Source organism: Eulemur rufifrons, chromosome 29, assembly GCF_041146395.1.
Source record: "Eulemur rufifrons isolate Redbay chromosome 29, OSU_ERuf_1, whole genome shotgun sequence".
Lineage (NCBI taxonomy): Eukaryota > Metazoa > Chordata > Mammalia > Primates > Lemuridae > Eulemur > Eulemur rufifrons.
In genome coordinates, this window is record NC_091011.1 from 89,989,924 (window position 1) to 90,015,593 (window position 25,670).

Here is a 25,670-nt window from a genome sequence, read left to right on the forward strand (position 1 = left end):
CACTTGGGGAACACCGTGTTCTGAGCTGTTTACTAAATCCAGCATCTCCCATTTTCTTCACCTCAGCAGGTGGTCCTGCCATCTCCCAAATGGCCAAGCCACAGATGCAGGAGTGACCCTCCCTGTCTCTCTGACACTCTCCTTCTACAAATAACCCATCACCCCACCCTGCATGTTCCTAAGCATTAAATCCCTCACATATTTTACTGTTTTCTTTCAACTTCACTGATAATACTACGGAGCAGCAAAGGTCGCCTCTCACCGGATTCCTCTCGCCACCTTCTAAGTAGTCACCCTGCCTGCCAGCTTGCTGCCTGCCCCCTCCCACAAGCACTTTCTGGAGCTTAGAACCCTTTGGCGTCTTTCCATTAACTAGGTGAAGTCTTGAGTGTATGTTGGTTTGCAAGTCTCTCAACACCCTCCGTGATGTGGCCTTTGTGTACATGCCCACTGTCCCGGCAATGACTTCCCCTTCCCTCCAGATGCCACAACTGCCTGCACTGTCTCCAGAAATACCCCACTTCTCTCTAGCTTCCAAATGAGTCCTGTGCTGACTCACGCCTTAGTCTTCATCCACCACGGTCACTGTATCCAGAGCACCCTTCCCCTCTCTGGCATTCACCTGGCTACCTAGCTAATGATTCCTTCTATACCAATTTACAAGTCATTTCCTCCAAGTTGATTTTCTTAAATCACTGACTGGGCTAGTTCCTCAACTGTGTGCTCATATAACAGCCTGAACAGAGCTAACACCCAGACACCGCCATAAACTCACCTGCAGTGGGCCCCAGCCTTCCCCGATCTGTAGCCCTTTGTCTCCTTGGAATAGGTAGATCGGCACAGGTGTGATGTCCTTGAACTTGGTTTGGCAGACTCTGCATTAAGCCTGTCTCTGGTGGGTGCACATTAGTATCCTTCCTAAGTTCTCTCTCTCTTTTTATCTACACTGTCCCTGGATGCTGGTGACATTGAAATACCCGTTAATCAGGTTTCAGGGTCAGAAAAGAAGATGACTCTGTGATGCAACCAGAATATGTTCTAGGATCTATTTGTGACAAGAGCCAGGAATGAGACTACAATTAACCTATTATTCGGTTGGTACCCACAGTGCTAACAGCTGGGACATTTCTGAAAGACACTGTGTCTCTTGAGATAAGACTGAGCATTTCTCCCAACCTTCAGACGTCCAGCCCCTCCCAGACACCCTGCCAGCTGTCACCCTGCCGCACTGCATGGCCACTTCCTGTCTGCACAGAAAGGGTTTTCACAAGGGGAGATGTGGTCCCACTTTCCTGAGCCCACCAAAGCCTTCCCCAGGGCCCTGCGCTGAGGCCTCTGGAGCCCCGAGGGCCCCGGTCAGTAGGAGTCCATCTGCAGGTCGCTCTGGGGGACAGCACGAATGGTTGGGCTGTCACCATCCTCTCTGCTTCCTTCTTGTTTGCTGTTCCCGCAGAGCTTCCTCAGCCCGGGCCTTTCGCCACAACTCACTTGGGTCCGTCCAGCTCCCCGCACACCGCCTGCTGCAGAAAGCTGCCTCCCACGCTGGGTCTTCAGGGACCCCCGCGAGAGCCCCACAGGCCTCTCCTTTCACTTACCTGAGTGCCAGGGAACAATTCTAATCTTAGTCTAATACCTTTCATTTAAGCAGGTCAGACTATATTATACATTTATGGATTTTTGCCAACAACAGACGCTTTCAGACTTTGTATGTCTCGTAAAGAAAAAACCTATTTTAAAGATAAGAATGATTTATTGATTTAAAACCCTTTATGTAAGCAAATAGGCCAGTCAAACTGAAGTTCAGAGGGTTTTTGTGTTGAGTAGCTGTGTCAATATGCTTGAGTTATGGTAAGGCTAAGTCCACTGTGTTAAGATAGTAGACATTTACAGTGATGTCTAAACTAAGGAAGATGGTCTGAACCATTATGATGACTATTTTATATTATTGCAAAAACCTTAGAAACTGCTGTTACGATTATGATTGGTTTGTGTTGTACATAGCGACATTTTTAAAAATGTGTATACCATTAAGAAATGTTAATGGGTGATATAAGTGAAATAACCACAAGTAAAAATTTACTGAAAATACAGTATAAGCATCACAGTGACATCTGTATCTGACCTTTTTGTTGTGATGATTGGTTCTCAATGTGTAGCAAAATGAACCGGTGAGATTTCTTTTTATGGTACGAACACTTTGTACCAGACGAAGTGGTACGAACACTTCGCATGAAATCTACCCTTTAAACAAAATATTATGTGTACAATACAGTACTATTAACTATAGGCACAATGTTGTACAGCAGATCTCTAGAATTTAATCACCTTGTGTAACTGAAGCCTCACACCAGGTGAATAGCAACTCTCCATTTCCCTCTGTCTGCCTTCCCTGGAAATTGTCATTGCACACTCTGCTTCTGTGTGTTTGACATTACACTTTATGAAATTAGCCAGTGACAAGAGGACAAAAATAGCATGGAAGGATTTTTTTATCACCAAAATTATTTAGAATTTCTGGTACATGGTGCTAATGAAAACAGAACCATTTTAATTGGGTATTATTATCCTTTATAAATTCTCTGCAGACATTACACTCTCTATTGCTTGTACCTAGGGCTGGCCGTGCCCACACCCCACTGTTGGTACAGCAATGTCTCCACCACCCCAGCAGGGGAACCTGCACATGGGGACACTGTGCCATTGCTAGCATCGCCACCAGGGCAGCAGCATGGGAAAGGGGGACGTTCTGTAAAAGGAATTAGCTTATTGTCCATTGGGATAATCATCTCTAAGTTTCTAATTCTATGGAAGCAAACCAGCAACAATTAGAACAAAAATATCCAAAACTAAATATTTTCACTGCACTAATTCTTGTTTGTATTTAAGGACACACATGTGGAAAAGGAGGACGAAGGGACAGGTGACGCTGCAATACAAGATGCCAACCTGGATGCAAGGGTGTGCTCAGTGTGGCCGGGAACGGCTTGAATTCAAGAAAACCTCCTAATGGCTAAAGCAAATCATTTCAAAAGCAGAAAGTAGCATAAGAGGAAGACAGAATTTGACCCAGAACACAAAGTCAGACATACTTCTAACCACTTCTGGTTAAGAGATTCATCTGGAATGTAGGAGAAAAGAATCTATTGCTAACGTTAGAATTACCTTGGAGTTTGTAGCTTTTCCTTCCTAGTAGGTCAGGCAGGGCTTGGGTGAAGTATGTATTATAAAAGTATTGTGAGGCTTAGCAAAGGAATCTACAGAGATGGCACACGATGCATGGTAATGAGCATAGTTTAATGTCCATCGTGGCTGAAGAGGACATATTAAGTGTAGTTTAATTTTGTAATTGAAACTACACTTAATTCATTGAAAAACAATTAGAATTCATTGAAAAACAATTCCTACAGAAGCAGATTGGAAGGCAAATCTAAAAGGACAAAGACCCCAAAGTGTAACATAAGGATGTTAAAATAAAAGAAATCTTACATTAACAAAGAATTTTAACATACTGCCTTACACAAAATTAGTATTCAATAGAAGATAGTAGTAGTAACAAACACCGATGCTTTTCACAGCTACCTTTATCAAGCCATGCATGGCTATGACCAATTTATGAGTATCAACTCGCCTTCTTACAGTAACCCTGCGAGGTTCGCACTTTCTTTTTTTTTTTTTCATAGTTTATTTTATTTTATTTATTTTTTTTTATTTCATCTTATTGTTATGGGGGATACAGAATTGCAGGTTACATACGTTGCCCATGTACCGCCTTTCCCCCCAAGTCAGAGCTCCAGGCGTGTCTGTTCCCCAGATAGTGCGCGTTGCACCATCATGTAGGTATCTATCCCTCCCTTCCCCACCCCCCCTTCCTGAGTCAGCACCTTCAAGCGTTACCATTTTCATTGGTTTCACTTTCCATATAAGAACACCGAGGCCCAGAACTCGCCCATGGTCACAGGCAGTAGGTAAAAGAGCCAGATTTCAGACCCAGGCAGCACAGCTCCAAAGCCTGTCCTTCTAGCCAGTAAACTACTTGTAGTAATTATTATTATTAAATTAAATATGCTGAATGAAAAACTACAAGTGCTGGGAAGGAAATGTATGAGAGAATGGGAGAGGGAGGGAGGAAGGATTGATAATCTTTTCCTAATCAGAGTTGATCAAGAAAAAATTATCCCCACTTTCAGAGACTCCCTAGAAGGTCTCAAGGCACTTACAGCTGAGATGTATGTATCACAGAGACGTAGTAAGGATCCTACAAGCACAAGCAGGAATGACACAGGTAGAGTTTGGAGAAATCCTGCCCTGTGTTCTCCACCTCCTGCGGGGCAGCACACTCTCTCCCCAGCAGTGAGAATGCAGCAACGTGGGGGCACTATTTCTACCCAGGGAAGCCATTTAGAGACTCAGCACCCCAGATACTTTTGGTGGCTGGTGTTGTCGGCTGAACCAGTCCCTAAACATCCATATGTTGAAGTCCTAGCCTCCAGTATCTCAGAATGTATTAATAACTATATCGGGAGATAAGGTCTTTAAAGAGGTAAGGTTAATGAGGGCATTGGGGTGGGCCCTTTGCCAATATTACTGGTGTCCTTGTAAGAAGAGGGGGTGAGGACACAGACATGCACAGAGGGAAGACAATGTGGAGACACAGGGGGAAGACAGCCGTCGGCAACCCAAGGAGAGAGGCTTCAGAAGAAATCAACCCTGCAGACACCTTGATCTCAGACGTCTAGCCTCCAGAATTGTGAGAAAACAAATTTCTGTTGTTGAAGCCATCTAGTCTGTGGTGACTTATGTCAGGCCTAGCAAACTAATATGGCTGATCACACAGGCACCCTCTACCTAGCAGGCACCAAAGTTCCAGACTCAGAGAAGCAGAGCAGGTGTGTGGCATGCACCACACCGTTGATGCAGGTAGTCCAGGTGCACTGAGCCACTCTTGCCAGTTACTGAAATTCAAGTTCCCAGATGCAAGACCAAGGCCCAACTGTGCAAGCAGGCTCTTCTCTGAATAGCAGTCCCCGGCCTGCCGGGCTAATTCTTTCCTATACATGCGCGCACACACAAACACACACACACTCACATAGACACACACACACACATACACACACACGCACCGATGCTCTCATGAGGAAAAGGGATGCCCTTTACTGTCTAGCACCTCTAGACTCTCTCTAGTCTAGACAATGGCTGAAGGACCCTGCGTGTGGGCAGGGACAGTGACATCATAGACAGTCACCCTATAGCCTGGTGCTGGAAGAACACTCATTCTTTCTTCAAAACTGCCATGGGAATCAGGCTGCTTTGTGGCGTGGCCTTTTGTCTCCTGGGAGCAGGTGAGTCCTGGGAGTAGGGGGGTGCGGAGAGTTGATGGGTCTGAGGAGTTGGTGGCAAACCCTGTCCTGTGATCACCAGGCTTTGTACAGAAGACTTTTCCCTCTCGGGCTTCCTGGTGGCCTGTTTGTTCACTTCCTCTAATCCTTCTCTCACAGGCCTCGTGGATCCAAAGGTAACCCAGACTCCAAGACATCTGATCAAAAGGACAGGAGAGAAGGTTTTGCTGGAATGTTCACAGGACATGGACCATGAAAGAATGTTCTGGTATCGACAAGACCCAGGTCTGGGGCTACGGCTGATTTATTTCTCATATGATGTTGACAATGATGAAAAAGGAGATGTCTCTGAGGGCTATAGTGCCTCTCGGAAGAAGAAGGAGGATTTCCCCCTGGTTCTGGAGTCTGCCAGCACCAGCCAGACATCTGTGTACCTCTGTGCCAGCCGCTACCCACAGCACTGCACGGACACATCCTCTCTGCACAAAAAGAGCAGACGTCTGAGGCAAGTGACCCTAACTCAGCTGATATTTCACTAGAGGGCGCTAACCATTCAAAATTCTCGAGAGCAATTTTATTGTCTGGGTGCTGATTCAAGAGAAAGTTTGTAGAATTTGAATTTTTACTCAAACTGGAAGACTCTGATAAAAACAAATCTTTCTCCAGGTTGTCTGGTCAATCATGTTTTGTTGGAAAAATTCTGATCAGGGAAGAAATAAACTATGATGCAGGAGGTGGTAAGAATTAGCCTAGAACTGTACTCACAGTCATTTGGAGAAAATGTCTGTCTGTCTGTTTTTAAGAATGAAATACATACTATGCTGTCATTAAATATTAACAGAGCCTTTTCTGCTTTGGAAATACAAAAGAAATGTATAAGGTGTTAGAAATCCCAACCTGCAGGGAATTCGCAAAACTATCAACGAGACAAAACAGGCATATGAAAACACATTTCGATTCAGTGCTAAATTTTTATGCGGAGAAAATCAGAGAAAAACATAAATCGAGGTGTATTGCAATATTCAAGATTAAGTTTGTATGAGAAATAGGAGTGGAGCTAATTTTGGATAAAAGTAAACAATGAAGAGGAACTGTCAGAAGGAAAAAGGACCCTGCAAGGATTCTGCGACAGAGCCGGCTGGGGGGTAGGGTAAGATCTTTCCCTGAGAAAAGGCAGGAACCACAGCCCTTGTGGCTGAGGTCAACCTCTGGAACAGAAAAAACACGTCTTCACAGAAAATAATTAAATAACACGATGCCATATCTACAAACTTTTATATTCAGTGAGCTGTCAGGGTGTCTGAGAGTCCTACGTTTTCCCACAAATTATTTATTTCTCATAGCAAGCCCTGCCCAAACTCAGAAGCACAACTGCAAGAGAAGGGAACATGTTCAAGCACTGTGGTCACTCCCAGCGTTGTCTGGGACCATCCCCACCACAGACGCTACCCCCTCCATTGAGTCCCCGGCAGAAGGAGTCCCTGCTCCCTCCAACACACCCTCACTTTGATAATGAACTGCACGCAGCCCACAGAGAGAGGAAGAACACGTGAGTTAAATGGAAAATAAGCAGAGATAGAATATCAGACATCGAAATGAGTAACAGAAGACATCCCAAGAGGTCACAAGGATTGTGGATTGGGATAGGTTTGAGTTTAGAGATAAATTGAAAAAGTGTTCTAAGGGAAGTTCACAGAATAGACTCTTAGAGACACATAATACATCATTAATGTTCACCATGAGAGTATGGTGAAGAATTCAGAAAATGAATTATTTCCATAAAGATACATCATATGAAGAGATTTAAAAATTTGCTGAAGGTAAAAATTTCTACTCTAAATACTTCAAGGAAACAACATTTTTAATTGTGTGACTTGGAAAAATATAAAAAAATAAATTCTTTCTTGTTGAATGGGAGTATGATCAGAGCTCTTTGCAGGGACATGGTGGGGAAGAGGCTATGGCCTCTTCCTGCAGGAAACAAGGACAATGATAGAGAAGGAAGCAATCTTTTCTTTCCCTCTCTCTCATTCTCTGAAGAGCACTGAGATATTTCAGGTAGTTTATTTTAACATACAACAACCCTGACGTGCAAATATTACTTTCTCCTAATTAAAAATTTTAAAAACCCTAAATTTAAATAAGTTGCCCATAGCCACACAGCTGGTAAGTTAATGGCAGAGGCCAGTGTTTCTATATTGTTTTTGAAATGATTAGATGACTGAGTTCAAGGTGGGTGTATTTCCATTCTCAGCTGCATGGGTTCCCACACCAGCTGTCAGGGTAAAGGTGTAACCCACATAGCCAGAAAACTGGACCTTTTACTTCTGTACGGGCAGGATAGCGACGGACAGCATCAAAAACATTTTGCATTTCTTATAATAAACTTTCAACACTTTCCTTTTTGAAGTAGAAGAATGAAGGGTTGTGAGCAGAATCTGATCTTCCTAAGTGATGGACAAGTGAACATAGCCGTATTAATTGTGGGAGCTTTATAACATTCTTTGGTAACCACTATTAAACCAGCTATAGATGCACTGTACCATCATTTATCACTCTTGTTGCCATCTTATACATAAGCTTAACATGTGGATTAATCCACATGTTAACTGAAGACTTTGAAATTCAATGCTAATATCAAATGGTCTTCCTCTTCCAGCATTCTATTAATAATTGACCCAGACAATTATTTATGGCTTGAAAAATTGGGGGAATATATTCTTATCTGTGCCAGATCTTATTCAATTAATTTCAAATTCATTAAAACAGAAATAGCGGGAAACCAATAGTCAAGGGGGTTTCTTCATCCCATCATTCCCTATAAAATGCAGTGACAAACACTCAGACGCAACATAGGTCTCTTTTGTCCCCTGTCAATGGCCTCAGAACTGACTCTGTGCACTCAGACTTTGGCGGTAGGAGGTAGAGGAAGAGCTCATCACTTATACTCAAGCTTTTAGTAGAAGAAACAGGTGCCCGTTCTATTCAACTGATGCTGTCTTATTTAATTTGAAACACTGAATGGGCATTATTCACTAATGAAAACATTAAAAAGCAAGCCATACAGTATCTTTAAAGAAAGAGGAAATATGATGAAGGACCTATAATTATAGCATATTATATATTGAAGATGTATAGTCAACTGTCTTAGATGGGATACATATCATTACATAGTAACCTGAAAAAGAAAAGACAATCACAGTCCAATAATGGGAAAATTAGACAAACAAAGGGTTACATGGTAATGCTATATAGTAGTAGTTAAAGCAAAAACTTCAGCATTGTATTGCAGGCTACATAACATAGACACACTACAGATGACAACTATAACTTAAAGGATGGGAGTAGGGAAAATTTATTTATTTGAAAATTTCTTATAATTTAAGTGAAACTTTACCATATTAATTGTAAGTAGATTGAAAATAGTTTAAAATGTATCATATTATATTTTCTAGAATAGCACTAAAAAATTAAAGAAGTATAGCTGTAAAGCCAATAGATAAAAATCAAAATAGAATTTAAAAAATATTCAAATACTTAAATAGAATCTATTCTAGGAGCAAGTTTGGTCTAACATTCAAAAATCAACCAATGTAATTTACTTCCCTAACATATTTTTTAAAAAGCTATTATTATTCGATTATCCCTACAGATACAAAAAAACCCCCACAAATTCCATACCCATTTATGACAAACACACTCAGCAAATTAAGAAGAGAAAGGGACTTCCTCAATCTAATAAAGGGTATCTGCAAGAAACCAACTAACATTGAACTTAACAGCAGACATATTAAACATTTTCCATTCTTATTTCTTGAATATTAAACATATTCAAGATCATGAACAAGTCAATATGCTCACTCTCATCACTTTTGTTCCACATTGCACTGGTCCATTAAAACAAGAAAAAGACTAAACAGCTAAAGAACAAAAGATGATGAAAAACTTTTTAAGAGATGAAAGGACTGTTTACACTCAAATATTAAAAGTAATCTATAAAATAACTACTAAAATTAATAAGCGAATTTATTAAGGCTACAGGTTACAACTTCAACATACAAAAATTAATTGTATTTTATACATTAATGGCAAACAATTGGATAACTAAATTTTAAAACTTGAATTTACAGCAATGTAAAAAAACATAAAATTCTTAAATCTAGCAAAAGACATGAAAGACTTAAATACAGTAAACTAAAACTCATTACTGAAAGAAATGTAAGACAGCCTTAGAAAATGGAAATATAAATCATGTCCATGGATTAGAGGACTATGTTAAAATGGGTATTTTCCCCAATTTGATCTACAGATTCAATAAAATCCCAATTATTATCTCAACTGTTTTTTTTTTTTTAAGAAATTAAAAAGCTGATTCTAAAAGGCATATGGAAATGCAAAGACTTTAGGAGGAGTCCAGCTCCAGGTTAGAGGCCTGTGTCTGATCTTTCAGGCCACAGGTGATTACAAAGGCTTTACCTGGCAGGCCGCCGTGGGGAGGCTGTTCTGCCTGCCCCAGGCTTGGTGCACAGCCAGTGCACTGCAGTCGTTGAAGGGAGTCACAGTCAGGGAGCCCCTGGCTGGTCACATTCATACATATTTATATCCCTAGCTCAGAGCCTTCGTTCTTAGGTATCTTTATCTGAGGCCCCGTGCAGAGGTCATCTTCAGGCGCCTCTGCCAAGGCCTCCTAATGGGCGGCAGAGGAGAGAGCCTTGAAGACACTTTTCCCCACTCTCCCTCAGCACCCAGTGGGTGCCCACTGCTAGCCCTTCCCTCTCGCAGGCCTGCATCAGCAGTGAGACGACCCCAGGTGTGTACTGATCCCCCTGACCTTTGACCAGTGCCATTTCCACGGAAAACATGAAATGGGGAGTTGGTGCTTTCTCCAGCTTTAGATTCTTGCTTATACTATCAAAGGAGATTAAAGGCTTCACTCTTCCATTTTTGGCATGTTGCTTTAATTGGCACCTGACAGCTGAGCTGAGTACCTGACACTCTAGAATATCCAAAACGGGCCAGGTGCGGTGGCTCACACCTGTAATCCCAGCACTTTGGGAGGCTGACCTGGGAGGATCTCTTGAGGCCTGGAGTTCGAGACCACTGAAGCTTGAAAAGCATGAAAAGGGAGGGGAATATCTTCCCTGTTGTTTTGGACAAAGAAAACACTGATGAAGGAGCAAAAATTTGGAATTTTGTGAAGAATAGGGATCATTTGGTAATTTTCAGAAGGATTTAGGGTGAATGAAATGAAAAAAGATTTGGGGTTATTCTGGCAGGAAGTTTGATATATTTGACTAAAAGTTTTTAAAATATACCTACATATTGAGAAAAATTGGAATATTCTATATCTTTTACTAGTTATCCTACTTAGCAGGGTTTATCCTGAGCCACTGCCCATGGCAGACCCCATAGATGGAGGCTTCACACACACCCCCATGAAAGGGTTACTGGAGTATTGTTATCCCTGAAGTGCCACATTTCCTCTGTTATAAGATAAATTGTTTTCATGGTTTTAGTTTTTCGAAATATGGGTAAGTCCTATAATCAACGTTCACCTTTAAGGTAGTAGCATTAGCCACCACCCAAAGGTAACAATTACATATTTAATGGTGCATCTTGTAATTGATGGAGTCTCAGAATCAAAGTCATAAGATAGGTCAGCTTTGCAAAGCTGTCATTCTAGAGGTCCCCAGTTTCCTTTAGGGTGTTAGGCCTGTCGTTCCCAGGCACCCACCAGATTCTACTTTCCCCAAGGCACAGGCGCCGGCACAGGTGAGGCAATCCTTAATAGCATTCATGCTAACGTCTGGACTTCGGGATCGCATAGGCATGGATTTGAGTCCTGACTGTCACTTACTCTTAGATTATGTGAACTTGGGTAGGTCCATTTAAGATCTCTAGGTCCCATCTGTAAAATTTCGTAATCTGTAGAAATAGAGTGACAATAGTAGTCTAAATAGCCTAACCCATAAATAGACTGAAATAATACATGCAAAGCACAGAGTAAGTGATCAAAAAAAAAAAAATTAGCTCCACTTTTATGACAACCACGAAGCTGATAGTGTGTTATAAAGTTCCTTTATATTCTAAAATTTTACCTTTAGCTCTTTGAAGTCAATACTGCACCCTCTATTTTTGCTCGTATACCCCAAGAGTAGCACACGTAGTGCTCAGTGATGACAGGTGGGCAAGCAGCGGTGGTGGGGTGGGGAGCTTGTGAGCGCAGCCCCATCCTCAGGGAAGGGCTGCACAGTTCCACTAGGGGGCAAACTAACTTTTTCGTATTCTGCAGAAATTCAGCCTCCTGCTAGAGGTGGGGAAGAGCAGGAAGGGAAGGAAGTACGCTGTGGGGACGATAGACGAACTTGAGCTTGATGTCTTAGTTCCTTTTCTAAGGGGAGAGGTCACTTAGAGATGCGGACTCTCCTGCTCCTTCTCCTGGGAAGAGGTAGGAGCCCTGTCTGGGGGGCAGTCCGGGGTTAATGTTAATGCTGAGTGGAGAGGTGGGGAGACTTTCTCTCCAGAGGGTCTGAAGCCACCAGGCAGACGATGAGTGGGAGGTTGGATTAGAGGATCCTGACAGAATAGAAGTTGGCAAAACAAAGAGGAGGCAGTGCCCTGGGGTCCTTTGGGAGCCGAGGTGACATTGATGTAAGAAAGCAGAGATGTTCCTGCCTGGGCATGTGTCTAACCACACCCTTGTCGGTCCTCACGGGTCACCATCTCTCCGGAACTAGGCTCTGTGCTTGCTGTGCTCGTCTCTCAAACGCCGAGCAGGGCTATCTGTCAACGTGGAACCTCGGTGACCATCCAGTGTCAAGTCGATAGCCAAGTCAACTTCATGTTCTGGTACCGTCAGCTCCCGGGACAGAACTTGATGCTGATGGCAACTGCAAACCAGGGCTCTGAGGCCACATACGAGAGCGGATTTGCCAAGGACAAGTTTCCCATCAGCCGCCCACAGCTAACATTCTCAAACATGACCGTGAGCAACGTGAGCCCGGAAGACAGCAGCTTATACCTCTGCAGCGCTGGAGACACAGTGCTGGGCACGGATCAAAGATCTGAGCAAGAACCTCAGTTCCCTCCTCCCGCCCCAACCTCAAAAGAGCCCGAGGATCCTGCCAGGTTGAGACAGAGGGAGGAAACCACAGCTCTTGTGCAGAGACAGCTGCTTGTGTGTTTTGTGGGTGGGCAGGGGTGTGAATGGGTGGACTGGGGATGAGGAGAGAATCTGTAGGACTAGCTGGAGGGTTCCATCCACACACAGGAAGAGTGACTCCTGGAAAGCTGAGGGGAAAATTCCTTCCAGAAGGGTGCTCAGAAATACTCAGTAAAGTCAGTTTGCTTTCAAGTGGCAGAGTCAGCAGTAGCCTTTATCTCAAGGCTGTGGTTAGCCTATTTTCTTTCATAATGTATCTTGGAAGGACCTTAGTCATCTTGAAACCATCCTGGTCCATTACACTGATGACATGTTGATTGTTCTTAGCAACTAGGAATTATAAGACATTCTAGATGGCTCAGTATGACACAGCCATGCCAGACCAATGTAAAATCTGCCAGAGTTCAGGGGTCTGCCACATTGGTGAGCTTTGTAGTCGTCCAGAGGTCTGGGGCATGTTGGAATATCTCCTGTAAAGTGAGAAGCTGCTGCACCTTATACATCCACTGTGGAGAAAGAGGTGCGATGCTTAGTCCTCTTGGGACTTTGAATTGTGCGTTGCACATACTGCATTTGAGTGTGCTACTCTATTCCATTTATGGTGCAATCTGTAAAGCTGGGACAGTGCAGGAGAGGGTTCTTGTATAGCAGAACAAGCCTGTGATGAAAGCTTCCTGCTGCTTGGGCCATAGACCAGGCAGACTCTGTTGTCCTTGAAGAGTCTGTGGCAGATAGGGGTGCCCTGTGGGGCCCCTGGCATTCCCTAGTAAGAGAATCACAAGGCAGCACAAGGCAAGTTCACTGCACCCTGGCTACCACTTCAGCCCACTGCATCTTGGGCTGCACTTTTACTGGTGAGACAGAACACTCACACACACAAGTCACATGAAGAGAGTTTATTCCAGACAGGCATCAAGGAGCAACAGAGGCCTAGGATTCATAGAGAGCCAGTCCTCCAAAGCTCCGGAAAGCTGCCCACGGTGGATGGAATCTCACCTGTGCTTGCCCACTTGCACTGCAGCTGAGGTACCCCAGAGAGCAGCCCACCCTGGGTTTCATAACCCAGGAGCAACATGACATCCTGTTCCTAGGAGGGACTGGAACAGAGCCCAAGCTGTCCTGGCCAGTTCCTCTTGATCTCAGGATATTGTATTCCTGGCACATGCTACAGTTACTCTTAAAAACTGTAAGTGAAAAAGGTGGGTGGGGGGACTGGGTTTGCCAAAGGCTGCCTGGAGAACTGTCCCACAGGCACATGTAGAGTTTGGGTGCCAAGCCATACTCTCTTCTACCTGCTAACAACTGTTATTCCTTTGAGAAGCTGCTTCTGGCTCTCTACTGAATACCTCATCATGGCATTCAGAACCTGGTGTTAGCTGATCTGCAAAACTGTAAGGCTGGACATGCACAGAGCATTCTGTTATTAGACGGGAAATGTATAATCAAGACCAGACTCAAACACAGCTGGAAGAAGGCACAATTCAATTTCAAGAGCAAGTCTCAAAGTCTCATGGTACCCACTCCTACGTTTCCACCCTTACCATATCCAAGGTTTCATGGGAATTTTGTGTTTCCAGTTGAAAAACATAGGCCTATTTTCTGGATGGGTCTGCATTTTATTCTGGAATGATCGTTGCAGTCTAGTACAAGTATGGTTCTGAAAAGTAGTGGTGAAAGGAAATCCTTTCAGAATTTCAGAACTTCAATCTGTAAATCTGGTTGTCCACATTTTATAGAACGAGAGATGACCTGAAATATAGATCTAGCCTATGTCCAACTTTCACACTATCATCTAATCTGTACCTGTTCAGTCATATTCTTCCTCTTTTTGCCTTTCTGTGGTTCATTCAGGTTAATTCCTTTAAAACTGCTGTGCAGTTTTCTAATTCACATCTTAGCTCCAATAAGCATCTAATTTAACCTTTCAACTGACTTTATTTAAATTATATTAATTTTCATTTCTAGGAAATCCACTTGGATCTTTTACAAATATGGCCATTTTTGAAACCATCTTACTCCTTGTGTATTTTTAATTATTTTATTTCTTTAAGGATATCAAACGTGTATTTGAAATTTTTATCTGATAATGCCAACATTTGATGCCTCTTTGCATCTGGTTTTCTTGGTAGTTGTCTGCTGACTCTCACTCAGGGTGGCTTGTTTCCCTGTGCATTATGTAATATGATATAGTGAATTCATCTTTGAGAATTCTTTAAATCCTTAACTAAAGGTAGTTTTTCCAGGAAACATTTATGTTTCCCTCTGTCAAGCAATTGTGGTGCTATAGACCTAACCTCATTGTATTTTATAATTCTCAGTGTGTATCTTCTTACAGTGTCTATCCCAACCCCCAGTGGTCTGATTGCTCAGTGATCATGAATATTCACAGGAATTTTTTTTAAATCCTCCACCCAAGGCCAAGGCCAAGATAAATAATGTTCCTTGTTAACTGCTTCTGGGATTATTTTTCTAGTTTGTCTTTTCACCAGGTGTGTAGCTCTTCCTGTATCCTGGCTTCGCAAAGGAGTGACTCCCATCTAGTTCCTGGTCCTGCACAATATCCAATGGATCATCTTCAGTGTCCATACACACTGAATGACTAGGCCACAGAAGTCACGTGGACCTGTTGTAGCTAATGGGTCCCGTGTTACCGTTTAACTTCCTGCCTTATGTTCCCATAACCCTAAGAAATCAACAAATTCGCCTGCAGTAGAGCCTTGGATTATGGAGCACATTCCTATATTCCAGCAAAATTGTCTACTTAAAAGCAGTAAAGCACTGCAGGTAAGAACTTGAACTCTGTCAAGAGACAGACCTGAGTTTAAAGCTTGGTTCTTCTCCTTTATCACTAGGTGTAAACTTCAACAAGTTACACAATTTCTCTATGCCTTAATTTCTCATATAGAAAATAAGGATAATAATGAGATTTTATAAATGGGGATTTGTTATAATAATGAGATGAAATCATCTACGTAAAGCACATAGCACTGTGCCTGGCAGAGACAAAACATGCAATTAATGTAGTTACTACCTCAATTTATTTCTCACCGTAAAAAGCTTACAGTAGCAATTCTTTCCTCAAGGTTAGGTATTACTCTTTCTGAAAAGTTACTATGATAATTGTTTTTCTTTCTTTGAGCTATTTTAATCACATAAAAATGCATGGCATTATAAAATATACAAATTTATTAAAATGAGAAAAATTAAAAGTACTCATTTTTAATAAACTTAAGTCACACAATATATAATGTCATAGAATTTATTTTCTTAATATTTCATAAATACCATTTCATGTCAAAAAGTATGTATTCCATTAACTTTTGTAAGAATATTTCAATGTATGACCATCTGTCATCTCACCAGTTTTTACAATCAAAACTGATGGCAAGGGAGATGTCCAGATGCTAGGGGTATTTCATTTTAAAAAGCAGTTGGTTATGCGTGTTGCTTTATTTCTGTTATAGACTCAGAAAGGAACAATGAAAGTCCTCCTAACTCTCCCTTCACATGGCGGGTTCCTCCTATTCAGCTCTTAACTTAAATACCACTTCCCCAAAGAGACCTTTCCTGACCACGCTGTTTAACAAAGCACCTCAGCAATCACCCCATGTTATCACTTGACCCTATTTTAATAACACCAAATCACCACTGTCTGAAATAAAGTGTGTGTATATATATGTGCACACACATCAGTTATTCTCTGTCTCCCGTCTCTACACCTCCCCACCTGTGCATGGACACACACGGACAAATAAATGCCTTGAAAGCAAGGGTCTTTTCTATCATCTTCATTACTGTTTCCTTACAGCCTAGAAGAACTCCTGGATATCACAAGAATTCAGTAAATATTTATTGGGCAAATAAATGTGATTTAGAAGATAAAAATGTGTCAAGCAGTAGTGGACTTCCCTGGATGAAACTCTTCCCAGGCATTTGAATTTAGGCTATCTAAGCCTGTAAAGAAATTGATTAGATTATTCTGATAGGAAGGAACAAACATTTCAAGCTTGACAATTGAATAAACCTTGTATTTGAGTAGAAAGGCACACAATGATGTGTGCCAGCCTCCCTCTGCTGCCTTCCCCAAGGCTGGGAAACAGCACAGATGCTGCAGATTCCAGAGAGGCAAAGCCCAGAACCTGCTCAACGTGGTGGCCCTGAGGTGGAAGGTCCCCATGTTGGAGTTATGTCCGTGCCTGTGGGACTGAGTGCTCTGTTCCGAGCCTTGGGAGCCCTTTGAAGATCCTCCTGGCCATGCTGACCTGGAGAAAATAGCTCAGCAGTTGGCCACCTTCCAAGTGGATGACACAGTCTAGACTTTCTACAAGTCAAATGAGAGTGTGGGGAGCCCAGTGGACTGGACACGTCACCAGACCTGGCTTGTGGGTCTCAGTCCAGATCTAGTATGATTTAAAAAAACAGATGCACACATCATTTTTCAAACTGAGTACCATGGAACAAGTCACAGATGTTACAGTAACAACAGCCCACGTGGGTGTTCCTCCAGGACTGCATCCTTGCTGTCCCCTGCCTCCGTGCATGGACTTGGAGTGACTTAAGCAGTTCTAATAGGCCCAATGAGGGAGGAACAAGGAGTGGCCGAAAGGTGAGCAGAGAGACTCACCATGACATTACAGCAATCGATCTGTCTTTAGGTAACTTAAATTTAGCCTCAGTTGATAGAGACTTCCCCATTAATCTATCTATAGAAGCCTGAAGGAGAAATAAAATCTTCAAACAGAACTTCCCTCTGGACATAAAACTTGCACGTCTTCCATGGCTTCAAAGTAAAGCTGATCGCCTTGACCACGTCATGCCCCACACCTGCCTCACGATTCAAATTTTCCTCCAGAGCAAACACAGAGCACTCCCTTCCGAGCACTCCCTCCACCACCCAGATTCAGGGATTCCCGGGATGAGATATTTAAGCAAACAATTCCCTATTGGATAAAGAGAAATTGGGCCATGGGGGAGATATGTAGCTTAGAAAAAAATAATAGACAAGGAAAGGAGCTGGGAGAGTTGGGGGAGACAGCCTGGAATCTGACAGTCTGGCTGGAGAATGGTGAAGGATCCTGGGACCCACGGAGGACTGAGGGAGTAGACCTGATCCAGCTGGACTAGGGGAAAGTGTTTAAAAAACAAAAAGAAAACAGTGATTTAGAATCTGACAAAAATATGCTTTTCAGACTACTGGGAGGTCTAGAAAACTCTACTACATACCAACATGAAGGGCAATGAACTTGGTTTGAATAGGACAGGTTCTGTGCCACCTCTGCATGCCTTAGCCAAGTGACCCTGGAGATGTCACTTAACCTCTGAGCTTTAGATTCCTCCTCTGTAAAAAGGAGAAGACAGCATCTGCCGCCTGCCGCCTCAATGAGGCTGCGCCAAGGCCCAAGGAAGAGGGCGGGAAGCAGAACACCCTACGACAGAGAACGCAGGCGCTGGAGTCGGCCTGCTCTGCTTAAAGCCCATCTGCACAACCTACCCATTTGATCTGTCAAATGGGCAGCTTTGCAGGTGGTTGTGATGACAAAATGAAAAACAAAAAGGGGCCATGAAAGACTCACACAATGTTCGGTGTGCAGTGAGCACACAGAAACTAGTCACCATTACCGTCATCAAGGGACAGTGGTCTGATCTGCTCAGCAGTAAACATGAGCCAGGAGGATCAGGAGGATGTAGCAGCAAAGGAATCAGAGCTCAGGACGGACAGTCCCAGGACCGGCACAGACATCCAAACGACATTTGGGCAGCTGGATCTGAGCCCGTCCTGCACACGCAAGCCGAGGTGTGAGGTGACAGTCTCTACCTCGGCTGTCTCCTCTGCCTGTAAGGCCAGCCCTGCTACTTGGAAGAAGGCTGACCTCAGACTATGTTGTGGATGTGACAGTTTATTTTAAGCAGGAGTGCAAAGTATCAGAAGAAGCTAGTCTTCGAGCTTTAGATACAGAAAACTCTCACGTTCTTGGGAGTTTCCTTGTAGACATTTCCAAAATGATTTCCCATCGTCTGCCAAGGATCAGCTCCCTGGGTGCACCTGTCCAGTATGCTGTTACCTAGAGGTGCCAGAGCAAGAGTTTCTCCTTATCCTCCAAGACAGGAGATCTGTGGTGACCCCACAACAAAGGGACAAAACAAAACAGCATGTTTAGTGACATCAGAAGAAAAGTCCCCCTCTCAGTGCTCCCCAACCTGGCTAGCTTGGACTCTGCGTTACCTGTGAGCAGAGAGGTGTGTCGGTCACGGCGTGGATGGCTCTGGGGCCACAGCAGGGCAAGGCTGTGAGACAGGCGCCAGGTGCAGGATCAATTCAATCTTCCATTCCTGTAGAAAGAAAAGTGCCAGGAGGGATCTAGATGTACACTTTGCCCTCTGGGGACCTCAGGCTTGACCCTCGATAAACCCTTGACCCTTGATAAATTCATTTAGATGCCTCCTGTGGCAACTCCCACATTTCCCAGTGCTCTCCGTGTCTTCGAGTGGCCTTGAGGTCAGCTGTGTCATTTTTACATCTGCATTCTTGGGCAAGACAGAATCTTTCTGAGCCTAAGTCTCTTCCTCTGGAAGTGAGAATAATGTTCTGCACACCTCACAATTAGCAGGTTTGTGAAAAGTTCAACTGTGAAACTCGGCACTAAGGAAAAGCCGTGGACCACTGTTGCTTGCATAAAAGCTCTTGAAAATCTGCCGTGCACTGTACAAATAGAACCGGATTCCCAGTTAAGCACGAGCACATCAGAAATTAGAGGGGTGCAGGGTGGAGAGGTGGGAGCTCTGAGTGGTGGGCCTTCTGGCTGCGGAGAAGCCGGCGTGGCAGCCACAACAGGAACTGGAGCAGAGAGGTGCCCTCCCAGACCCAGGAACCACGCTTTGGCATTTCCCCCGTTCACTCTAGTTTCCATGTACTGCCTCGCTCTAGCCCACCTGCTGTCTCCAATTCCACCTCCCAATTTACGGGCTTTTCTCACTGTGTTCACCATCTCCAGAACATTCCTCCTTTCAGAGAATTCAGACGTGAGCTCTGCCCACTCCTGCCCCTCACCGGGCCTGAGCTGAGCATTGCAGAGGAGGAGAAGCATCCTCATACGAAAGCTCTTCCAACTGGCTCACGTTAGACACAAGCGCAGACAGCACCTCCCTCTCTACACCCCTCCGGCCAGGTTGTGCCTCAGTGAATTACAGGGCTGTGTCTTGCTGGCCACGGCAGGTTCCAAATGGAGATCCTTTCTGGGAAGATTCACTCTGTACTGAGCCCAGCATAATCTCACCGTATCTAAAATAGAAAATTCCAGACCCACCCCCCATGTCTTGATTATTAAACCCAATATGCGACCCCTTCGCCACATGCTCATCTCTCTACCTAGTGCTGATTGTCTAATCCTAACCCGGATGTACCACTGTCCAGACTCATTCTGATGTCTGATCTGGGGCACATAATTCTAGTACAGGCTGTCAGCCCCTAGCAGGTGGGGGCAGCTTTCATCACCTTGAGCGCAGATTGAGGCTGCTTAAGAAGAACCCATAACAGGACATACATGAGAGACACAAATGCCCCGACATCGAGGAAGAGGAGAAATGTGACACTGGTCTCCCATCTTCCAAATGTGTTGGGTAAGCGCCAACCTAACCCTCACCCCTGCTCCTTTGAAACACTCCTCATCCACAGGCTTCGGTAGGAAGGAGCCAGCTGAAAGCCCAGGTTCCCAAGGAATGCTGCATCTCCTTCTCATCACCTGCTGGTGTTAGAATTCTGGGCGCCAAAGCCTTGGATTTGACCTTCCTGCCCAGTGGTTTAGCCTGGAGAGAAGGGTCTTCATGCTCAGAGGCAAGAGCCTCGGACAGACACCCTTCCTCTCACGGGGCTCCAGGACACTGAGAAGCCAAGCCTGCTGCCAGTGCCAGCCCTTCCTTAAAGTAAGTTAAACACATTGCCAACAGGCCAGAGGATTTCTGAAACGCAGGCCATTCTCCCTCCTCCTAACCCCATCTCCTCTGCCTAAGAAGACCCAGCTGTGCCACTTGGCTTCCCCTGTCTCCCCATGCCAGCATCCTTCCAGGAATCAGTGGGGCTCCCTCCCTGCCCTCAGAAGGCAAGTTTCCTTATCTCCTGCCAGGCGCAAATCCACAGCGTGGGCAAACACAGCAGAACTGATGCAACAGCCTGGGAAGGGGAAAGCTGCAGGTGTGTTTGTGCTGGGAGGAGCGGCAGCCCTCCGCCTCCCATGCACCTCCGCTGCCTCTGCCGGAGGTATAAAGACGGGCGCTCCACCACCTGCTCCATCACTTCCACCACCATGAACGCACTTCTGATCCTCGCCTTTGTGGGCACCGCTGGTGAGTCCCACGCCTGGCCTCGGGCCACGCCCGCCCTCCCTGGCAGACACGTGCCCCACCGTTCTTGCTGCCTCCTGTTTCACCTGTGCTCTGATGCTCTAGCCCCCAGCCCGGCACCACCTCTCCTTCCCGTCTGGTCTGCGCTGGGCTCTCTTTAAGCCTCAGCTCTCTCACCTCCTCCCCGAATCCACTCCCACCTCTCACCTCCTCCCCAGTTCTACCCCCACCGCCATCCTTCATCCACGGCGGCTGTGGTGGAAGCTGGTGAGGGACACCAGGTGGAGCTGCCGTGAGAGGAAGCTGCAGGCCCAAGGCTGCGTCGGACAGCTCTGGGGTAGCTGGGGTAGCGCCACTAGAGCTGCACAGCTGCTCTTAATCTCAAATGCACCTGGGGAGGTTGGAAAACTACTCATGCCAGAGACTTACCCCTAAAACTTCCGACTTCATTTGTATGGGTGCAGCCTGCATATTGAGTCTTTAAGCTTCCCAGGTGATTTTAACATTTCCAGGTGTGCAGCCAAGGTTAAGAATCACTGTTGCATCGGCCAGTGACAATGCCTACCTGTGTCCTGCCTAAGTGGGCCTGGGGGCTGCCTGGCACTCTGGCCTCACTGAACTGAGCTGTGGGGAGGCTGGGTGCAGCCAGGCTTTCCTAGCCAGGCCAAACCGTCCTGACAACCTGGGGCTCAGGCAGCCATGGGGAGCAGACCAGTGATGAGACACCACACGCCAACTCCTGTCCCATGGAGAGCATCATGAGGGCATTCCTCTGTCCTCAGCCTGATGCCCCCAGGAGAGGGCCGAGCCCCTAGGGGGTGCCCTACAGACATGCAGAGACCGGGGCAGCCACCTCCTGTGACACCCCCTGGGAAAGGCTGTGCCCCCCCCTTGCCTGGCATCACCGTCCCTGCTGAGGAACCCTAGTTAGCATGATCCAGGCACAGGGCTGAGGGTTCCAGCCCCAACATCCTGCTAATTTGGCTTCTCCCTCCCTGTCTCCACTCCAGTTGCTGTCCCCATTGATGACGATGACAAGATCGTCGGGGGCTACACCTGCGAGGAGAATTCTGTCCCCTACCAGGTGTCCCTGAACTCCGGCTACCACTTCTGTGGAGGCTCCCTCATCAGCAGCCAGTGGGTGGTGTCCGCGGCTCACTGCTACAAGTCGTAAGTGCTGGGCACCTGGCCACGAAGCCCGCAGCCCAGGCCCCCTCACCGTGCGGGGGCCGCTGAGGTCGGGGAAGATAAGGGGACGGTGATGGAGAAGAGAAGCCGATGGCAGCAGCTGACGAGCCACAGCCCAGGGTGAAGAGGGGCCCTCCAGGAGGCCTCGCACGCCCACACACACCCACGCAACAGCAAGGGCCGTGGGTCACAAGAGCAGAGAGGGATTATCAGAGGCGGGGGGGTGGGTAGGGGCCACTGGAAAAGCACCTCTTGCTGGCTGGCTGCACATTAAAAACTACATAAGAAACAGCTAGGAAAGAAAAGAAAAAAAGCTCATGCTTGGGTCTCATCCCAGGACAATTCACTCAGAATTTTCAGGAAGAGGCTGTGAATATGGGTGCGTCTTTAAACTCTCTACCTCTGGTAATTCTACAGTGTAGACAGAGCTGAGAATCATTACCGCACCCAGGGTTCTCAAGCCCGAGTGTGCGTCAGAGCCACCCGCAGGGCTTGAGGTCCCATCCTCAAGGTACTGATGCAGGAGGTCTGGGGAGGGACCAACAATTTGCATTTCTGACAAGTTCTCAGGTGACACTGGTACTGCAGGGCCGGGGGCCACACTTGGGGGCCCACTGGATTCGATTGTGCAGAATGGTGGCGCTCGCCAGGCCAAGAAGGAAGGGAGTAGAAATCAGTGTGTGGCGAGCAGGGGCATGGAGGATGAAGAATGCCTGGGAAGCTTCAAGTGGCCCTTCTGTGCCCACGGCGCTGGGTGCCCAAGGCGGTGTGGGACAGGAGGCGGGAACACAGGTTGAGGGCAGCCCCCAACTGGATCCCTTCACTCACCCCACTCCCCCACCGCCCGCCTCTGACGCAGAGAGGTCCTGGGTCTCACACCTGCATTGACGCGCTGTCCCTTGAGCTACGGCCGCACACCCCACCCCAGGCCTCCAGAGTGGCCGTGGGCAGGAGGCTTGAGAACCCTGGGGAGAGCGGGTGGGTGCTGCAGGCTGCGGAGAGAAGGACTCACTGTGCCTCCCCTCCCTGCAGCCGCATCCAAGTGAGGCTGGGAGAGTACAACATTGAAGTCCTGGAGGGGAACGAACAGTTCATCAACTCGGCCAAGGTCATCCGCCACCCCAAATACAATTCCCAGACCCTGGACAATGACATCATGCTGATCAAGCTGTCCTCGGCCGCCGTCATCAATTCCCGGGTGTCCACCATCTCCCTGCCCAGCGCCTGTGCTGCCGCGGGCACCGAGTGCCTCATCTCCGGCTGGGGCAACACCCTGAGCTCCGGCTGTGAGTGGAACCCTTCGCCCCGCACCTCCCTCTGTCCCCACATGTTCCAGAACCAAGCATGCCCCTGAACTTGAACCCTTTTGCCTCCAGGCTGCAAATACATTTCTAGTGTCCACCGCGCACAAGGCTCTGTACCGAGTGCCAGAGAGACGCAGCGTCTCCAGGAGGTGGCTCCTAGAGTCAAGAGAGGGCAAATAGAGACCTTGCTGGGATCACATCTGGGGAGGGCTCAGCAGCGATCGTTCTGGGAACTGGGGCTTACGTTCCTGGGGTCCTCTCCTGTGGCAGCCCTCAGGGTTCAGCACTAGGTAGCTGTCCCCCATTCTGGCCTGACTTACATTCCTTCTTCCTGGTCTCTTCCTGCTCCTCCAAGCCAACTACCCGGACCTGCTGCAGTGCCTGGACGCACCCCTGCTGAGCGACGCCGAGTGTGAGGCCTCCTACCCCGGGGAGATCACCAGCAACATGATCTGCGCCGGCTTCCTGGAGGGCGGCAAGGATTCCTGCCAGGTGATTTGACCCCTTTGCACCCCGAGGAAGGGAGGAAGGCTCGTTTGGGCTTCGCGTTGTCTCCTTAGTAAGAACAGAGAATGGGCCACACAGACAAGGGTGTGGAGCCACACAACCAACGGGAACAGGTTCAGAGTAAGCGTAGCTGTATTCCTCCTTGTCTCCCTCTTCATACACCTTGTCTCTCCTTCCCCCCAGGGTGACTCTGGTGGCCCTGTGGTCTGCAACGGAGCGCTCCAGGGAATCGTCTCCTGGGGCTACGGCTGTGCCCAGAAGAACAGGCCTGGAGTCTACACCAAGGTGTGCAACTACGTGGACTGGATTCAGGACACCATAGCTGCCAACAGCTAAAGCTCCCCAGTCCCTCCGTGGTCACGGTACCAATAAAGACGTGACTTTGTGCTCACTGCCAGTGTCTGTGCCTGTTCCCTCCAGCTCCCTCACTCTGGGAAACACCCTCCATCCGAGGTGAGACAGGGCTGTGCCCCTCGGGGGGCTCTGCTCATCTCTCACTCCCAAAACCTGTCCGTGGTACACTGCATTAGCAGCATACAAAGAGACGGAATCCGAAATATAATGACAAGCAGGGGGCAAGGGGCTGTTTTCTAGAGACAAATACATCTCAGAAAGTTGGTGTCGTAGAGGTTTCCTGACCTTGGTACTTCTGTGGGTCTTGGATGTGCTAATGCGTGCACACATCAGCTCCGGTGTGCGAGACCTCACTGCCACCCTTGCCCACGCGATGCACAGACCAGGGAAGCCCAGCGCTGCTGGGCCTGGCTTCTCCCGTGCCCCTTCCACGCTGCCCTTGCTAGCTCAGCTGTGCTCCCCCTGGCGCAGACGACCTGCTTCGAGAAGGCCCCTCTGGCCCTGCTGCCCAACGATGTGCTCAGGTGTCTGGAGGGGAAAGAGAAATCCCTGGGTCTCCATCTCTCATGCTTCTGAGAGACGTTCATCCCATGTAATAATACCAATACGCATACACCGTCCCTAGAGCCTTGCAGACATTTCCACACTCAGTTTCTCTCCCCACTCGGGTGGTTATTACTCCAGAGGCGCAGATAAGAAAGCAGGTTCGGAGCAGCTTGTGAGTTTACCCGCGTGCCACACCCAGCAGATGGCCCACCTGAGGTTTGACTCCTCCGTGCCCAGCTCCAAAGCCCTGTCTCTCTACCCTGTCTCACGTCCTGCCACAACTGTGCTCTGAGAGCGATGAGTCCGTCAGCTCTCATCTTCGACATCTCTCTAGCCCACTGTCACCAGCCTCAGTCCCCCCACCCCACGCCTCAGGAGGGGCTCCTCCCGAAGGCTGCCTGGCACACAGCATGGCTGCAAAGCTTCCCGACTCCCACGGCGCTCACAGTGGAATCCAAGCTTCTAGGGAAACGCAGGATTCTCCTTGCTCTGCCCCTGCCCACACGTCCGGCCTGGGACCTCCCTACCCCTCTCCTGTGCCACTCCCCTCCACTGTCCGGGGTCCTGGTGGGCCACCCAGCAAGCCCGGCACCCCAGGCCTCTGTCCTTGGACACTGGGGCTCCCTCGGACTGGACGCCCTTCCCAACCTCCCCTTCACCCTCTTCAGAAAAGTCTTTCCGGTCTCCTCCTCCTCCCTGCATCCCTGTGCTGGCCCCGCTGGCTCTGGGGTCTGAGTCAGGAGTCCTCCTCTGCCCCCGCCTGCTTCAGTCACAGTCCTGCTCCTGCCACGTGGGAGCAATGGCTGTGTCCCTCGTGTCACTCCACTGTCAGCTCCTGTGGGGAAGAAACCTTGCCTTCCTCACCCCGGTATCTCCAGTGATTAAACAAAGCCTGGAATATAATAAGCACCTAGGGATGGAAGGGACAAAATGTGA

At 47.1% G+C, this 25,670-nt stretch overlaps 2 protein-coding genes across 3 annotated transcripts in view; both read left to right on the plus strand.

The window, feature by feature from the left end:
• Window positions 1-5,290: 5,290 nt before the first annotated feature.
• The window catches only part of LOC138377042 (M1-specific T cell receptor beta chain-like), a 39,329-nt gene continuing 18,949 nt past the window's right edge, over window positions 5,291-25,670 (plus strand). Inside the window, exons 1-3 of the mRNA XM_069461692.1 lie at window positions 5,291-5,339; window positions 5,496-5,774; window positions 18,795-18,801. Of these exons, the coding sequence (XP_069317793.1) occupies window positions 5,291-5,339; window positions 5,496-5,774; window positions 18,795-18,801 (335 nt within the window). The remainder of the gene's footprint in view (window positions 5,340-5,495; window positions 5,775-18,794; window positions 18,802-25,670) is intronic.
• LOC138377043 (anionic trypsin) lies at window positions 20,790-24,226 on the plus strand. 2 transcript variants are annotated; one of them, XM_069461693.1, is made up of 6 exons: window positions 20,790-20,838; window positions 21,846-22,005; window positions 22,361-22,402; window positions 23,056-23,309; window positions 23,683-23,819; window positions 24,018-24,226. In XM_069461693.1, the coding sequence occupies exons 1-6, from the start codon at window positions 20,799-20,801 to the stop codon at window positions 24,168-24,170; spliced, it is 786 nt and encodes a 261-aa protein (XP_069317794.1). In that variant the 5' UTR covers window positions 20,790-20,798; the 3' UTR covers window positions 24,171-24,226. The 2 variants fall into 2 exon arrangements, with proteins under 2 accessions (XP_069317794.1, XP_069317795.1); XM_069461694.1 differs by lacking the exon at window positions 22,361-22,402.

Coding starts and splice junctions, on each gene's coding strand:
- LOC138377043 (XM_069461693.1), top strand. CDS start 20,799: ATGAACGCACTTCTGATCCTCGCCTTTGTGGGCACCGCTG. Junction 22,006..22,360: donor GCGGCTCACTGCTACAAGTC/GTAAGTGCTGGG, acceptor GTCTCATCCCAG/GACAATTCACTCAGAATTTT. Junction 23,820..24,017: donor GCGGCAAGGATTCCTGCCAG/GTGATTTGACCC, acceptor CCTTCCCCCCAG/GGTGACTCTGGTGGCCCTGT.